The sequence below is a fragment of the Rhincodon typus genome, chromosome 5 (assembly GCF_021869965.1).
Source record: "Rhincodon typus isolate 14 chromosome 5, sRhiTyp1.1, whole genome shotgun sequence".
NCBI classification, from domain to species: Eukaryota; Metazoa; Chordata; class Chondrichthyes; order Orectolobiformes; family Rhincodontidae; genus Rhincodon; species Rhincodon typus.
In genome coordinates, this window is record NC_063336.1 from 55,084,307 (window position 1) to 55,103,536 (window position 19,230).

Here is a 19,230-nt window from a genome sequence, read left to right on the forward strand (position 1 = left end):
ATCCTGAGGGAGCCCGACCTGCTGAGCTGTTTTGTTCCCCCAAGCAATTTATATTTTTGTTTCTAATTTCCAGCATCGGTAGTTCTTTCGTTTTCTTTTATATAATTGATAAAGTGTTGGATGGAAAATAATAATGAAGAAGAAAAAAGATGCGGGAGTGGAAGGGGGTGCTGGTGAGGTGGAGAAGAGATTTTGGCTTTCTATTTTACTGGGAGGTGTGTTCTGATGGTTGAAAGTGACAGCTCAGCAGAAATTGACTACAAGTCCCAGGGCTCAGCGGAGCAGGCGGATAGAGAGGAGCGTCCTCCCCCTGCCGGAGAGATCGGGAAGCTCAGCTCGCCCAGAGCAGGTGTTCAGTCGGCAGCCTCAAGCAGCTTGTTCAGTCCCTTTTCGGCTCTGTCTCAGTCTGCTGCCCGAATCGAACAGGGGCAGCGGCTCGCCAGGGGAGGGGAGGACCAGGACACCGGTGGACTGCGTGCAAATCGGCCTCCCCTTATCGGTGCCCGCGGTGCAGGATGCACCCTGCATTTTAATCCAGCAATGATCCCCGAGCAGCGCAATCATGTTGCTACCATCGAGAACATCCCGGCCGAAGCCATCAGCGCATCGCCGACCCTGCTGCAGAGGATAAGGAAAGTCTTCACCAGGTAAGAGACCGACCCACACCCCCTCCCTCCCCTACGATCTCCTAGTGCAGCCGGAGCGGACCTCCCACACCCTGAAATCTACAAGAGAGCGCAGGAAACAATGCAGGTGGTTAGACTTGCACTGAACACTGCTGGGAGGGTTTCCTACCGTTTCTGGAAGGAGAAAAAGTTGTCTCCTACTCACGATCGTCCTGTTTTTACAGCCGCCCGCGTCCCTCTTGTTTTATTTCACCAATAATATACTTGAGAGTGACCGCGTTGTGGAGAGGGGCTTCCCGGTTGCTCAATAATCCTTGCTCATGTTGCATTTAAATGGCCCCGTTGGAAAACAGCATTTCAGCAGATTCGGATCCACGGTGAACTGCAACCCACTCCATACCCGTGGCTGATATCATTTACTGAGACCCGGGCTCTGATCTCGGGTTTAGTGAAACGTATGTACTTTCAGTATATGGCACGGAGTCACATTTAACCTTTCGTTGGGTTGAGTGGCAAATTAGTTGGGACTTAATGCAGTGGATTCAGTTGGGGTTGGATTCACTCTCCCACCCCACCACTCCTCAGGTCTTACGAAGGAGCGAAGCCCAAAGCTGGCAATGATCACTGATGTTCTTTGTGAGCTGGATTTTTTTTCCCCTCTCTTTCATCTCTTGCTCTGTAAGGGTACATCGAGGGTCAGTAAAGCAGGAATTAGGTACTCTCCCGTCCTGAAAAAAAAATCTAATCACATTCGACCTACAGTCCATCAGTTTGTTTCTTGGCATTTCTCACAATGCAATGCTCATAAAACAAAAGATAAATCATTGAAAACCCGCAAAAGCAACGAAATAATAGTTGAAATTCCTAATACTCCAGCCCATCACAATACAAGATTTCAATGCAACCGCGAAATCATGGAATAATGTCCAATCCAGATTCCTTAACAGTCTGTATCAATGCGAGTATTTAAAAAAAATACGTGTCAAATTCACTTAAAAAAGGAAACGTTGCTCTTGTCAAAAGGGTTAAATATGAATCACACAGTCCATGATAGACCTCCATTGTTCCTTGTAGATATTTGATATGCCGAGTCTTGTTACATTATGTGGTAACATTTTTTAGAACATTGGAAATGATAGTAATTATTCCCAAAGCACAATTTTATGACTGTATTCACACCGTTTCCTCAGTGGTCTTTTTGCACTATTTGCACAGACTTTTATTTGATCTATTTTTTGATACATTTGAGAACTATCTGATTTGTTTTAAAGGAACGTCTCGTATTTGGTTGTAGATAGCACACATGACAAGGCTAATAAAATGATAAATCTAACCAATTTGGAAACAATGATGAGCATTGAAGAATTAGTTGACAATGAACTGTGTTTGGAGCTCCCTCCTCACTAAGTTTCATAAAGATAATTCTCGACAAGCTCCTATCTAAGTATTCATTAATAACAAAAACTGGATGTGATCTAGCATTAACTGGAGTTCAAATTGAAATGCATTTCCCAAATGTAGCCTGTGAAAAACTGCAATCTGCTTGTTTAATGACTGGGGAAAAAAACACCATTCCTCCATCTTGGAAATATTAATAATTCCAGGAAATTAGACAATTCAAGTGTTCTATGTTGTCTTTGGAATGGATTGCTGTCAGCAGTGATGTGCAAGATTCTAAGAATAGGGGGTTTCTAACATCAGATAAAGCATTTTTAAAGTGGAGCTGTAACCTGTTGGCTAGAGTATTTAAAATACTGAGGTGCAACAAATATTTGTGAGGCACTTAACTTTTGCACAGATTTACTCCAATTCTGCAGATCTTTAAAGGCTGCATTCATAGGCAAGAATGACGTGGAGAGATTGAGTGGTAATAAATGGTTACCTATCTTTCTCTTTTCCCTTGCATGTTGTGCTAACTTGTAATTTATTTGCTAGGTTCCCTTTTCTTTCATCTCTGATAGGTCTGTGTATTCACACCATCTTCTGTGGTTGGCAGGATTTTGCCTGTAAACACATCTGCACAGATGATACCATACTGCTCCTTGGTTAAGTCTTTAGGAGGCAGACTTGAGTAGTGTTGGAGGACCTCCCCAACAAGCCTGGCAAACATGCCTTCCAGATGAGTGATATGTGCAAATACCCATCATACCTGTTATTTAAACTTGAGGCCCTTTTTGAGTCATACTATTAATACAGAGATGTAGTTACTGTTGGTATCAAAACAAGTAAATGACTAATTTATCGACCTGTAATTGAGTAGCGATTTATGGCCATACTTGCCAGTCAAGAATTGTTCTTTCTTTAGGAAATGAATGCTTTATAAGTTGGCCTTATGTCATCTTGTACATTAGCATGAAACTCAATGCTGTGGTTACATTATTTCATGAATATCATAAGTCCATAAAATCAATGGACAGAAAAAGAAGGATAATTCCTGTGAACAGTCACATTTGTAGAATCACTGACGTATGTGAAAAATGTAATGCACAAATGTGTTTATTAAGTTGCTAAATCAAGTCTAGTTTCTTAGCATTAGGTCAGTGAGGAAATCTGTGTGAAAACCTGAGGTAATTTGAAAATGCAAAAGTAAACAACATAAATATGGATCCATTTTGATTTTTCTAAGCTTGTATCTTAATATAAAGGATTGCTTTCAAAGTGAATTTTTGTGTTTATTCCCATTGTTTCAGTGCATGACAATAAAATAAAACTTGCATGTCGTGATTAATAGTGCATTCCCCACAGTGTCAAAACATTCAAAAATCATCTCCATATTCATATTGGAATCCTGCTTTAGGACAATGGAACTCAATATAAAATATTTAGGTTCTTAGCTTGCAAGTAGGCTGATCAGCCGAAGGTGCGTAATGAGCATTTTATATGTTGGAAAGAGATGGTACTTTTTTTTGTCTTCACAGACTGCAGTTTCAGTTCTGTCAAATGAAAAGATATGAAACCTCCCTTGTGAAAATAACCTCTTAGAATTTCCTATGCAGCTAATCTTATACAGTTATTCTGCAGTAGAATATTTACAATTGTTTCTAAAATTGACAATGATCCTTGACTGCAAGAGATTTCAGAGTCACTGTAATGCCTTTGAGAAAAGTTACATACTACAGGGGAATTTGAATCTAATTTGTGGACGTTTAACCAACAGTTGCCACTTTAGATAACGTATTGGCATTTTGTACCATGTTCTTAGTGTTTGCCTGTTAGGTTGTTGTACATTTAATGTATGTGGTGTACCTGGCCGATTTTAAAACCCACTGTAGGATCCCTAGCTAACTCAGTCAGAACATCGATTGTAGAATGTTAATTATATTTTTTGTGCAAGCTAGTTTCAGTGTTTCTGTCAGTGTCAATGTGATAAGCTGTCATTCAAAATTGCAGCTCTGTTCAAAAAGCCTTGAAGTAGCAGATTCAAAAATTTCAGATTGTTTTTTTCTAGTTGCTGTTGGAATAGAGTACAGAGTGGAATGACAATAATGAACAAATGTATGTATTAAATAATGTACACATTGTGGTTTGAAGTGCCATAGGAACTTTCAAGCATTAGACTTTGCCACTGTTGTTTGTGAGATTATAAATACCAATCTACGTGTAATTTTCCATGTATTATCATCAAGTGTAATGACATTATAATGATTGATGTGCAAAATTTGTGACATGCATTGCAAGACACCTGCTTTATGGTAGAATTGGTCTGCCTACAGTCTCTCAATCCTGTTGTGCAAACTGTTTTTGAGTGCTCCCCACAATCTATGGAAGCTTCAATTTATTGCACATGTACCTCATTCTTAAAATTTCTAACAACTTCACTATTGCTTTTCATTTTCTGTTAATTTCACCATGCCTATTCCCTCACTGACATTGCCTGCTCAGTGGTAATGACCAGATAATTCAAAGATGATCTACAATAGAGGTTTGGGAAGTTTGCTGCAGTAGAATATGGTTAAATCAATAGAATTGAAAGCACTGAGTAATTCACAAAGTTGAATATTAGATCTGATTTCAAAGAATGCATGTTGGATGAATTCCATTGCAATAAAAAGTAAAATCATTAAATGATGATGCATCAAATTGAACTTATTGTTGCTTACGACAAGTGAAGTTAGCAGAGCAGGAAATAAGTGTTGTAAGTTGCTGTAGAAACTACAAAATGCTTCGTATGACAAACTACTTTTATTTAACTGGAAATTAAAGCTGTAGAATCCTTATTTATTTTTACCAGGTAAGCTTGGAGAAACACAATTTTTTAAATAAAAGCTTCCTACCTCTCTTACCAACTCCACCCCCCCCCCCCCCCCCCCCGCCCCAAGCAATCCCAACTTTGTGTTATTGAATTGTTTCCATTTGAAATTCATTTCAATAATGGGTGGATTTGCTGCTGATGTGGCTGTTTTTCCTATCAGTCAGGAGCACAGTGGGCCAAAAGAGAGACATAAAATAGATTTAGGAATTGCAGGTTTACCAATGTCCAACCTTCTGTAAGCATAAAAATATAATAGCCAGGAGCGAAGCAGATTTAGGGAAGCCTGTTTATCTCAACTTTAATGTGTGGCAAGATGTAATTATGGGTCAATGCAGCTTTAAAGTCTGGTTCTGATTACAAAGTACTGTGTCTGTAATGTGAAAACATGTATCATACTGCATGCTGTTTCTAAGCGGTCATAACTGCACAAGATATACACAGTAAAGCACTGTTAATGAGAGTTAATTGTAGTTTCTTTCATTCCATGCTGCTTTGAATTGCAATAAATACACGTAGAATATAGTGGTCATAACTGCACAAGATCTACACAGTAATGCAGTTTTAGTAAGAGTTTATCATAGTTTCTTTCATCATATGCTGCTGTGAATTGCAAGAAATACATGTAGAATATAAGTCCCTCGAAAGACAGGTATTGGCGTTTAAACGATTAAAGATGGGAACACGATCAAACTGCCACAGCCTTACAATGACAATGCATTTAACATATACTATAATGTTTTAATGACTTGCTGAAGTACCATTCAATCGTCCAGTGGCAAAGAAGTATTGTCCTTGTAAATTACTGATTAATCCTTGCCTTGGTGCCTTGATTTGAGGGAAGTGGTGTTTAATTTTTCTGTTTGATATGGGAGCGCAAGACAAAGGCTGGGGGTGGGTCAGATCCTTGTTAGCAAAGCATGTGATGGAAAGCAATAGAGTCAGCCCCCTCGGTTATCAATGTATGCGGGGGGGATCCCTGCTATGTGACGGTGAGGAATGCGGGTGACTGAAAGGAGCAGTAAACGTGCAGCTGCGGTTGAATGATGCTAGTGCAGCCGCTGCCAGCTGGCGGCCCCGTTTCATGCTGCTTTCTGTCGGTTGCAAAGCCATCTGCTGCACTTTTAATGAATGAACCTTTCTTTGGTGCTGAACAATAGCTCCAAGGATGTGATCTGCATTCTAATACGCCGCATCCCTCTTTTGAGGCGGGGTGCAGGGTGTGGGGTGAGATCATTTCACCTTCCTTGTGAATGGGAAAAGGGAACGGAGTGATGCTTCTTTCGGTTGTTTCAAGTTCCAGTCCCTGTGTTCCAGACTGACGAGGGGTCTCAGGGAGACCTGTGGCTTAAACTGCAGTAATATTTCAAGATTTAAAAATGAAATTGAAGATCAGAGAATTTTAATTGGGCCCTCCCTAGCGAGTCACATATTGTGGTTGCAAACTAATTTCATTCTGAAGGAGTACAGCTCTGCTAGGCAACAGTGGAACAATGATTGGGATTTTCTCAATGCATTGACAGAAAAAAAAGACACAAGCCCTGGAATGGTGCTGCTCCACCACACTGGTCTACCCAACATCACACAAAGATGGCGTGCACTGTAGTGATTGTAATGAGGTCAGCTAGTAGAGCTCATAGAATATGAGTTCCCTGATTGGGGCTGTTAACCTGGTCCGTTCACGGAGCCCTAGCTGACAGATAAGAACAGGGATGGATGGACTTCCTGTTCAGTCTGAGAGCTGGCTCTGAGGGAGCTGGATCAGTGTCAAGGACACTCCATGTGTAAATGAGGGGTGACACGGTGACGGGATACCGGCCTCTGTGGGGTTATTTCAGTGGTGACGAGAGAAAAGCACGCTCCTGAAGAAATTCACTCCCAGCAGTCAACCTTGAGTTAGGGTACGCATTTCTCAAGTCATGGCATGATGCCAGAAGCTTGATCTGTTTGATCCTGTTGTCAAAGACTATGCCCAGCATATGGAAAGAATGCGTTGCTTTTCTGGTGAAAAGCAATGAGAAATTCTCCTGACAGCTTGTGGACCCACAGCTTTTTCTGTTATTAGGACCCTAACTTTCCCTGAGCCACCAGATAATAAAACCTTTCAAGAGTTGATGGATTTAGTTAAGAAATATTATGACCCCAAGCCTTCCCTAATTCTGAGATGCAATCAGTTTCACTGGGCAGTTTGAGAGCCGGGGAATCGGTATCGGGATTTTTGACTAGGTTAAGATGACTGGCAGGGGCATATGACTTTGGTTTGACCCTTAATGAGATGTTGAGGGGTTGTTTGGCATTAATGATGTTACCATTGAAAAGCGCCTATAAGCTGAAGCCCAACTGCACTTCAAACAGGCACTACAACTGGCTTTATCATTGGAAAATGTAGAAAGTAGAGTGTATGCATTGCAGGGTATTTCAATGGAAGTGGTCACTCTTGCTAGTCCAACTGAGCTTGGGGAACAACACGTGAGTGAAAGCAATTGCATGGCCTCACTGAGAACAGAGGGATTCTAGGTCAGCCAAAAGCAAAACCCTGAAATCAATGTCAAGCCTCAGCCAAGCGGTTAAAAGTTGCTTCAGGATCTGGCCCTCAAACCATTGTAGTTGCTGCAGGTATGTGGACTCGAGGCAGCAAAAGAATCCCAATACACCTAAATGGAGAAAGAGAACTCACAGGCCGGTATCCAGGAGAGTGTACACCCAGGAAAATCCACCTACGTTTGGTTTAGAGCAGTTAAATTGCTTAGCAACTTGCAAATCAGAGCCAATCAAAATAACCATCTAGCTAAATGGTCATCCGGTTCTACTGAAGGTTGATATGTGTGCGGCCATTTCAATGATCGAAGAATCGGTCTTTAACAAAATTTGGTCTGGACTCCAACCTTAAGTTTGTGCAAGATCTTGGCTAGACTGAAAACCTGGACCAGGAAACTTTACAGATAAAGGTTGTGGTTTGTTATGAGAAGCAGCTGGTTCAATTACCACTGACTTGTAGTAAAAGATTCAGGCCCAAGCTTGATGGGGCAAAATTGGTTGAGAATGATTCACATACATTGCCTCAACATTTTTCAATTAGACAATGGCTGCCTGAGTGACGTCCTAATTAAATACTCTAGGGACTGCCAAAGGATCCAAAGCCACCATGCATGTTGACCAGGAAGCAATTCCATGAGACTGCAAGGCCCTCCCCGTGTCATTTGCCTTATGGGCAAAAATAGAGAGAGAAAAATCAGAAAGCTAGAAAACAAAGAAATGATCAAACCAGTCCAGTGTGCAGAATGGGCAGCACCGGTCATATGCATTGTGAAGCCTAACAGGTCAGTTTGCCATTGTGAAGATTTTAAACAAAGGGTAAACTGCTTTTCACAACTAGATAAATACCCAGTCCCTCGCTTGGAGGATTTATGCGTAAAGCTGGCAGGGGGCCTGTCGAAGCTGGACATGAGCCATACGTACCTGCAATTGCAGTTAGATGAGGATTCCCAGAAATATCTAGATGATGTGCCAATAACAGGGAAGACCTGTAAGGAATACTTGGAGAACTTGGACATAGTCCTTAAATATTTCTCCCAGGCAGCATATGTCTTAGAAGGGAAAAAATGTGTGTTTTTACCTACTTGGCTGACAGTTGACAAGACCAAGTTACACCCATTGGAAGATAAGGTGATGGACTACAGACCCCTGCTAGGTTTACTTAAAAAGTCCAAGATTACTGCAAGCAGCCCCCCCACATTCATGGGAGTGGCTGGGTAAACCCTGGACTATGTTACACGTTGATTATGTAGGTTCTTTCATGGGCTCAATGCTCTTATGATGTGGAGGTGCTGGTGTCGGACTGGGGTGGACAAGGTCAAAAGTCATACGACACCAGGTTATAGTCCAACAGGTTTATTTGAAAACACAAGCTTTCGGAGTGCTGCCCCTTCTTCGGGTGAAGTCTTCGCCTGACAAAGGGGCAGGGCTTCGAAAGCTTGTGATTTTGAATACAGCTGTTGGACTATAACCTCGTGTCGTGTGACTTTTGCCAATGTTCTTAGTCATTGTGGGCGCCCACTGAAAGTGACTGGAGGTGCATAGAGTTCATTTGTCAAACACGGGGCTGATGATAGAAAAACTGCATGCATCTTTTGCAATATGTGGACTCCTGGAAGTGTTGGTCATAGGTAACGGGCCATCATTTACCAGCAGGGAATTTAAGTATTTCCTAAAGTTGAATGGAATTCAACACATAAGGACAGTTCCATACCGTCCATCATTCAATGGTCTGGCAGAAAGAACAGTCCAGACTTTGATGGCAGGCTTAAAGAGACAGGCTGCAGCTTCACTAGATACCAAACTGTCCCAGTTCCTATTTGATTATCGCATCATCCCTCATGCAACTACAAGGATAGCTCCAGCAGAGTTGCTAATGGGGAGAAGACTCCACACCAGGTTAAATCTGATTTTCCTGGACTTGGTGGGGGAGGATGAAATGGCATCAGGAATGTCAATGCTGGACACAAGATCCCGCTAAGTGAGAGAGACGGTTTACTTCAACAGACAAAGTTTGGTGTGGCAATCACGGGAATGGCCCTGCACGTGCAAGAGGCATGGTCGACACGAAATCAGGTCCAGTGGTGTATAAAGTTTGGGTAGATGAGACTGTCCTGAGCAAGCACATGGACCATATCAAAGCTGTAAACTTGCAAACAATGCGGGAGCAGAACGTGACTGCCTCCTCAACAGTCTTTCTGACTGTTCTGGAACCCATGGGTTCTCCTTCTTCATCAAGTGTTGAAGAGATCTCAGAATCTGAGACGGGCACGGTGAATGTCACTGCCTCGACACCTTTGCCATTTGAAGAAGGGAAGTAATTTCTTCCGAGGTGGTCCAGGCGCATGAGGCAGTCTACCGTGCGTTACACCACACTCTGTCAGAGGCAGAGTTGGAGGAAGTTGACCTGGTGGTAAAGCGCCCCAGGAGGAACTATTAATAAAAAAAAGAGCCAGCCTATGTCCTCACACTCAGAGGGGGAGGGATGCAGTGATTATAATGAGGTCAACCAGGTGGACCTCATAGAATGTGAGTTCCCTGATTAGGGCTGTTAACCTGGTCCAATCAGGGAGCCCTGGCTGACAGACATAAACAGGAGTGTCTGACATCCCGTTCCCTCTGAGAGCTGACTCTGAGGGAGTTGGATCAGTGTCAAGGACTGTCCATCTGTAAATAAAGGGTGAGTTGGTGATGGGATACTGGCCTCTGTGGAGTTATTTCATGCACTTTACAAGACATTTTAACCTCATCTTTAACTTCCTTATTGTAACTCAGCAGTAATGTGTGCAGTTCATAAAAGTCACCACCTTCATCGATGCCTACTTCAGATGAACATGTCGACTAAGTTCTGGCTTTCTGCGCGTTTCCCATGTTTATGCATTAATAAAATGCTCGAATCTGATAAGATCCAGCATTAAGCTTCATGCAAGGCAAAGCAATAACATAATGGATAGTTATTACACCTTGTTTTCATTGAATTGTCCTTTAGAAGAGAGTCATGACTTTTCAATGAACATGCTGTAGTATTGTGCCATTCTTTTAATTCTGCTACCTTTGATGAAGGTTTAACTTTTCTGTCCAGTTAAACTCAGCCCCAGTAGTCAGAACCCTCTTTACAGTTTTCTTCACTGTAGCATGATCATTATGTTTCAAAAATGTAGTTAAAAGTTGGATCAACCAGATTACAAATCACATGCCTAATATCATGTCAAGCGAGTTTGAAAATGTGAACATTTATGTAAGGAAAGTTCTGTCATTAATGTTTCATCTAACAACAAATTTACCCAACTGGTAACCATGAAAACTTATGTTTTCTGGTAAAGACACTACAGAAACACGTTATGAGGCAATTCCATGATGGAATTTGCTGCCTGGAAGTGTGAGGTAGGTTCATTTTTCTTTATTTTTAAACAAAGTTGTCCAAAAGATATGGGTCCCTTACTGGCTGGACTTCGATTTATTAGGAGTCAACCACAAGAATCAAATATAGACCAGACCAGGTAAGGATGGCAGATTTCCTTTCCTAAAGGAATATTTGTGAACCACAAGCTGGTAGTGGTTACATGATACAGTCCCTCTAATTTTCTTCCTTCTGTGTGGACATCAAAATCCATGTGCCAGTAGTGACTTCTGAAACCAGAAGCTAATAGGTCAACATGTTGTTTGGTTTGGATCCCTGGAGCAGTTACATGACCATGCAGCTTAGTGGGAATGTTGGTAACATGGTCACTATTAGAGATAGTAAGAACTGCCGATGCTGGAGTCAGAGATAACACAGTGTGGAGCTGGAGGAATACAGCAGGCTAGGCTGCTCCTCTGATGCTAAATTTTTACTGAATACAGATATTGCCATCTGTGGCAGGATTCAAACCCATGACCCCAGCGCATTAGCTTAGGGTTTTGAATGCTAGTCCAGTGACATTACCATTACATCATCACCTTCACTGCCTTCCACTACCTTGGTTCCAGTTACATAATTATCTAATGCCTCAAATGTGCAGAATTACAAGGAAAACACAGCAGATTGGGTGTTAAGTTAAAATGGACAGAAAGGCAGTGCAGAAACAATGGACCAAATGGCTTCCTTCTATAACTTAACACGTCTGTGATTCTGTAAAGATATGTAGTTATTCGAAGGGAGAGAGCATGATGGGCTGAGGGAGCTGTGAGTGTTCACCAACAGCTTGGTCAAGGAGCTGGATTTTAAATGACTGAAGGTGCACCATGAACAGTGAGGTAATAGGAGGATGGTTGCACAAAACCCAGAGCTGGACTAATTCATTGATGTGTTGCGGGGTTGGAGGAGGTTACGAAAGTTTGAAGTACGGAAAGGCAAACAGGTTTGAAAACAAGAGTGAGAATATTGGAAGGCTTGACCTATTGGGAGCTAAAGGCTGACAGGTGACAGCTAGGTAGCATTCAACATGGGAAGAGATATAGGCAACAGAGTTTTTTGAATGTGTTGAATCTGAAAGTACTTTGAAGAATTGGAGGCATGCAAGCTGAAGGCTTTGATGAAACTTCATCAGTAATTGAGCTGAGGCCAATGGTGTAAGTGGGGGAGTGCAAATAAATCTTTGTGGGAGAGTTAATGGTGTAGATGATTCTGTTTTACACTAAAGTAGCTTGAATGCAAGGGGCCTAATAGCTGATCTATGAGAAACAGGAATAAGAACATTACAACTATAATATGATTGCTTTCTGTCACTGTAGTGAAATATCAGTAACTTGCATTAATACTGAACATTTATCATAGAACATAATACCAAAAGACTTCACAGTCTCTGAAAGCGCATGAAATGATTGATCATCATTTTGAACTGGAATGACTGTCACACAGACAAATTCTGTGCTGGAAAAGTTCTACAAATTGCAGTCAGGAAACTGATCTGTCAGCCTTTATTTAGAGTATTATTCAAGAGTTAACTTCTGGCAAGACATTGTGAAAACTCCTGGTCTTTCTCTGAATAATGAAATCGAAGCTTTTTTAAAAAAATTACATCTGAAACAGACAAACAGGTAATTGATTTCTTGTCTCATTTGAAGAATGGCCTCTTTAGGCAATGCAGTGTTCCCTCCATGCTGCATGTACTCTCAATGTCATTTCTGATCTCAAACTTTGTGAAGGACTTTAATCTACTGTCTTCTGGCACAAGGACTGTACAGACTGAGTCAAGTTGAAATAAGGAGAGCCCAGATCAATCTCGAGTCTGGGATGAGTAATTGGAACACTTTAGTGGCACTGGGTTAGCAAGGGGATGTTCATCGTCCAATCTGGAAATGTGTTTGTGCCAATGTTAAGTTATGAAAAGGCCAAGACCAATTTTAATCCTCTATCCATCGGTTTAATAACTACTACCAGTCTCCATATAACCTGAATACAGCAAAGAGTCAAAAGCTTCAGCAGACAAAAGCATGGGAATTTTACAAAGCTTTTGTCAATATCCTCTCAAATTAAAATCCCTTTAATATGAAACCGTAGAATTTCAGAATAGAATTAGGACTGGTGAAGAAATAGGCTGAAAAGAAGGAATCAAATTAGTTAGACTCGGAGCTCTGTAACATTGCGAGCTGGGACCATAATTGTTTCTAATCTATATAAAATACGTGGATGCTTAAGTAAATGAAAATCTGTTATGTTGGCTGACAACTCTATCAACAGCTTGTAATTATTTAATGCCTTTAACATAATAAAATGTCTAAGGCATTTTTCAAGTGTGTTATAAAGCAAAATGTGACCCTGAGCTGTGTAAGGATGTGTTCGGGCATATGAACAAAAGCTTAACCAGAAAGTTAGGTTTCAAGGAGTGTCTTAAAGGAAGGTGTGTGGAGAGGTTTAGGAAAGGAATTTCAGAGCTTAGGACAGAGGCATCTAAAAGCACAGCCAACAGTAGTGGAGCAATTAAAATCGGAAGTGCAAGTGATCAGAAATAATTGAGAATCGATACCTTGGAGGGCTGTGGTGCTGAAGGACATTAGGGAGATGCCAGGCCGTGAGGGATTTGAAAACAAGGTTGAAAAGTTTAAAATTTAAGTGTTGCTTAACTGGGCTTGAGTGTGTGACAGCAAGACAAACAGCTTGATGATTTAGAGACAGCTTAAGGATCGAGAGAGGTGGTGAAATAAGGCTAGGATTCATTAGTGTACCTTTGGAAACTGACATATTTTTGGATGATGTTAGGGAGGAAAAACATATAAATGGGAAATAGGAGAGGATTGATACTTGGGGTACACCAGAGATAATTGTGCAGAACTGGGAAGAGCGGTCATTGATTCTCTGGCCTTACTTAAACAGATAAGAATGGAACCGTGTGATAGCTGACTTTAGAGAGGCATTGGGGAAAGCTGTTCTGATCACTGTCTCAAAGTCAAGATGTGCGACAATGGATAATTTCCCTTTGTTACAGTCAGATAGGAAGTTCCTTGTACTTTCATAATAGCTCTTTTGGTACTGTGGAAGAGGTTAAAACCATAGATTTTGTGTGTTCAAACAAAGATGTCTGGGTGAAGGATACATGGATTTGAGAGACAGCAATACATTCAAAAACATTGGAAAGGAAAGGGAAGATGGAATAGGGCACTTGTTTGCAAGGATAAAAGTTGGAAATAGGGAATAGTTTGAAAGGACTGAGGGGCCAGAGTTAGTTCTTGAGAATGGTGACAATGGCAGTTTTGAAGGAGAGAGGCTCAGCATGATGGGTGTTTGTTAACAATGTTGATTAACATGGGGATGTTGGATGATCAGTACTTTAGCTGGAATAGAGTTAAAAGAGCAGGAGATGGAACTCTGACTGGGTGAACTCAGAGAGAGCATGATGGGAAATTGGAGCCAGACTGGAGATATTGAAATAGGAAGAGAATTAATCTGATAATGGTAGAAAAAATGAATACAAGTATATAATGAACATGATTAAATTAGACCTGGTAGATTTAGAACTAGAAGAAGCAGGGCCATTTTTAATGTCCATAGAATATGAAAAAACAATTCAAAACAAAATAATGGAATTATATAATTATGCATTTGGTAAAATACAGCATACATTGATTAAAATAAGGCTTAATAAAGTATAGATCAGATCACAGAACCAGAGGTGATACAATGAAAAGAAAATTATACACAACAAGTAGTTAAGATGTGGAATTCACTGATTGAGATGGTCTTGGGGGCAGATTCATTCGCAGCTTTCTGATGATTATTGAATAATTGTCAGAAGAGAAAGATTTTGTAGGGCTACAGGGGAAAATGCTGGGGAGTGGGAATTGCTGAGTTGCTTGTGCAGAGAACTAACATGGATAAGATAGGCCAATAGCCTCCTTCAGTGCAGTAAGCATTTTATGATTCATGAGTCTACATTTTTGAATAATTGTTATTACCATACTAAACTAAGACCTTCAGGCATTTGATAGGATGGCTGGAAGAGAAACAAGATTGATCTTGTTATCAAGGAAGCAAGTATCAGTTGAAATTAGAGAAACCAATTAGACAGTCCAAAAGAAGATGCTGATGCGATACAGATATGTTTATAAAAAACTTACGTAGTGCCTTTAATATAATCAAGTATTCCAAGAATATATAAATGTTATCAAACAAAGTCTGTAATCAAACCTCATAAGGGAATCTTAGGCAAATTACCAAGATTTGTTGAAAAGTTAAGTTTTAAGGAGTACCTTAAAGCGGAAAAGAGAGTTTTCATAAAGGAATTCCAGAGTACCAACACTTGTGCAATTACAATTAAAGTAGATGCTTATGAAGCCAGAATTAGCAGTGTACAGATATCAGAGAGTTGTGAACTGGAGACAATTACCAAGGTATGGAGGAGCATGGTTTGGAGGGATTGAGAAACAGGGATAAGAATTTTAAAGTTGAGGTGCAGCTTAGCAGGAGCCAGAGCCAATCAAGAGCAAATCAGAGGACATCATTTATGTTAATGTAAAGGACATTTAGGTGGATATCTGAAGAATATTTAGAAAATAAAATTGTATGGTATTCAAGAAGCAATGCCATCAATTTGTTTGTTAAATTCCTTTGTCCACAATTGTAGATGTTTAGAGCTATTTCAATTTCATTAAAGCCTTTGTTGAAACAGTGAACAGAGGGATTCTATGTAACATTTTTATTTGCATGTGTTAGATATTACACAGTGTAGTTTTAATCTAAAAAAGAGGGAAAAATGCTTAAACAAAAACTGCTGGAGAGGAAGAACATTTGGCGAAAGGAAAAATACACTGAATGCTTGAAATTTGAAATAAAAACAGAAAATTCTGAAAATATCTAAAAAGCCTGGCAAAAACTATGGAGAAACAAAATTCCATTTGCGAAAATTTTACCAGTCCCTGGGTGGTTGACTGGGAGGCACAGAACTGACAAAATGCGTGAGAGTTGTCTTAATGCTCTCTAATGTATTCCCACATCGGACTGACCAGCAAGGGCTCTACTGCCTACTGACTGGAAGCAGACAGTTAACCTACTTGAAAGGCCTCTTTCAGGGCCATCTACCAGGGTTCCCAGCATTTTGCCAGCAGGGTCGTCTCCTATGCAGGTAGATTGCCAGCTGCATGAGGCTCCCCCGTCCCAGCAACGTCCCTGATGGGGTTCATCATTTCCAGAGGCTCCAAGGACTGAGGTGGATGCAAAGACTTTCCACTTAGCAGTGGCAGAGAAACATTTTTATTAACTACGCTTGTGAAAGTGGCTTGAAATGAAGGAGTCCTCTTGTTCTCCTTGCCACCTCAGCAACAACCACCAGTCCTAATGGTGCTGATTGGGTTAACAGAACAGAAATCCAGTCTACTACCCATAATTGGATGGCAGGCTTGGCTGCAGCCCCTTCATTGATAACAGTGGTAAGGTTGTTACTGTGTTCCCACTGGCTGCCCATGATAGCTTCGGACCTGTGCATGATCTCAGAGCTGGGACTGACCACGTGCTGGGAAAGTTGTAGATGTTAACTGTGTTTCCTCTCCATAGAGGCTTATTTAAAACATGGTTGGATGCTGAGATGGAAGGCTTAGCATTCAAAAAGAATGAGCTTCAATAGGCTAAGTACCCTTTTCTTGTTTTGACAGTCCAATTTTCATTTATAAGTACAGAGTGGTGTGGTGTATTTCTTGATGGTTCAGGGTTTTGAAGACAAGTTTTTTTAGTCTGTCCTTATAATAATGGGATGTACTGGACAACAATAAAAAGACAATGGACTTGTTTTCACCTTCTACAACTTTATGTAAACATTTACTTGAATGTAATTCAACCATGAAATAACAGTCAAACTTAACATTCAGTACAACTTACACATTAAGTACGACCAATTACAGCAGAAATATATCTTCTGGATTCACTGGGAAATTCACTCAGCATGTATGGCATCAGTTTTAACAAAACATTCTTCAAAAGTCTGAGCTTCCTCAGGTAAAACCTTTCTTTGGGGATTTAGCCATAGCTGATCTTCCAACTGCAGCCCTCAACCAATTTAACTTCCACAGGCATAGTCTTCACCAAATGAGGCTCTCTACTTGCAGCACTTGGACTGCAGCAGTCCAAGAAGGCAGCTCACCACACCACCTCAAGGACAACAAGAGGCAAGCAATAAATCCTGGGCCAGCCAGGGGCACCCATATTAGCGAATGAAAAAATATCTTCTGCAGAATGTGCTGACCTCTTCCCATGCGAGTCTTGATGGGGTTGATCAACTAGAATCCCCTTTATCAGCACCCTCAGTATGGTCAGTTCTAGTTAATCATTTCCTTTAGATACAACTAAAAAGTAGCAGAGATCTTTCTTTACCTCACCTCTGTTTGCAGATCCAGTTTCATCTTCATCTTTATCAATTCTCTCCTTTTCCTGATCACATGGACCAGTTTTCAAACTAGCTAAGGTCATATCCTTTTTTAGGCTGGGCTAATGTTTTGCCTGTCATGTAGCCCAGTATGATGTTATGCGAGAAAGGTGAGAAAGGATTCCATGGATCTGGCAGTTTCAATCTTGAAGGTGTCTGTTTGTGTGGGTGGCTCTGCCCTCTTGTCAGTTCCTCATCCAATCCATTTCCTACCTGGTCATTGCTCTGCATGAACCCCCCAAACAGTAGGTCCCATCACATTCTGTCAAAACTGCCAGTGAGTCAGTTGGCAAATACATATCAGATGAAGTATAATGTGGGTAAATGTAAAGTTATCAGAGAGTGGTGAGCCTATGGTATTCTCTCCTACAGAAAGGTGAAAATATTGAATATTTTCAAGAAGATAGACATAGTTCTTAGAGCTATAAGGATCAAAGGGTATAGAGTGAAAGCAGAAACAGGGTACTGAGCTGGCTGATCAGCTATAATCGTGTTAAATGATGGAGCAGGCCCAAAGACCTGAATGGCCTGCTCCTATTTTCTATGTCTCCATGTCTCTATGCGGGACAGATTCTCTTCTTCACGTGACTGGCTGTATTGGATTTGCTGTGCACAGTACATGGAAGAAATCTGCTCATGCAGTTTCACAAGCCCATAAGGGAACCTAATTTTCTATTCACTTTATCCAAGCATGTCAGCAAGAAACCTGGCAGAAATTGGTACCAAATTGTAATCTCTTTTACAGAGATCCCATCTGCAAAAGCATACAAAAATATTTATCCCGTATTTAATCTATACTAGACCTGATCTTGAATTGCTTCTAATGAATTGGGCAAAGAAGTGTTTATTTCAGCACTACAATCAAATTTTCTTTCCTACAATTTAACGTTGGTCTTGTAGCAAGAAAAAAAAACTTCAGGTAAACAATCTTAAAATGTATGTTATCGAAGTTGACCTTTGATTCTCTGCTGTCATGAATGTTAGATCATAAATCAATCAGCACTTTTGCTCTGATAATAATGGCCTACTCCATGGTGGAAGTGGCTATTTTGTAGATAATTGAACTGCACCATGATTAACGCAATTGATTACATCACCAAACCTGGTCAACCCACTATCTGGCACAACACAATAAAAGTAGTGGGATAGCTCCAGCTGTTCATTAATCTGCTAAACATGTCGTCAAATGGAATGCAAAATAGTCCATTCTCGCCGTTCTACTATTCTTAATTGGGATTGCAGCTTGTCATGTCCAAACACTGCATAAAGCAAAGCAGTTTCTTTTATGTCAAAGATAAAATGCTTTGATAAATCCCTGAAGGTGTTCTTCTGTTAGATGTTCTAATTCATATATCTTAGTATATTACAGGTTAACAAAATAAATGTTTGTTTGAACAAAAGCTGATTCTTGAATCCATTGGAAATGGTGTATATCCTCCCAAATTAATTTAACAACATCGTCCTATTCATTTTCTCTACTTTCTTCCATCCTACCACCAACTAGCCTTTCTGTTTTGTGATGTATGAAACATATTGAAATGGAATCACTGGTAAGCATCAGCACCTGAATTGATCAAATAACAAAAAAAGTGACAGTTTTGAAAAATGTATTTGCATTTGGTGATGCAGGAAATAACCTGAATTGAGATGAGCTTAGAAATCATTTGGAAATTGGTTGAACGTGCATATTAATGCCAACATGTGGAAACGTGTATTTAGCTATTGTCACTACAGGCATTACACAGGTAAATGGGCACGTGGGTGGGAGCAGAGACTAGTTGTGTGGAGGGTGAAAAAAGGACAGTGTGGCTCAATTGCACTTCCACCTCTGGCACCTGGACTTGAATTTAGTTCAGACAGACATAATAAGAGACAGTTGCAATTGATCCCAAGTGAAACTGAATGTTGATTGTATTAACTATTTTCCTAGCCCAAAAGAACTCTCAAGGTTCACAAAAAAGTAAATCATTCTTAAAAATGAACAAAA

General features: G+C 40.5%; 1 protein-coding gene across 1 annotated transcript in view; it reads left to right on the forward strand.

Annotated features, from left to right (window-relative positions):
- The first annotated feature begins 250 nt into the window (after window positions 1-250).
- Window positions 251-19,230, forward strand: part of slc35f1 (solute carrier family 35 member F1) — a 296,969-nt gene continuing 277,989 nt past the window's right edge. Inside the window, exon 1 of the mRNA XM_048597131.1 lies at window positions 251-647. Coding sequence (XP_048453088.1) covers window positions 541-647 — 107 coding nt within the window. The 5' untranslated portion in view covers window positions 251-540. The remainder of the gene's footprint in view (window positions 648-19,230) is intronic.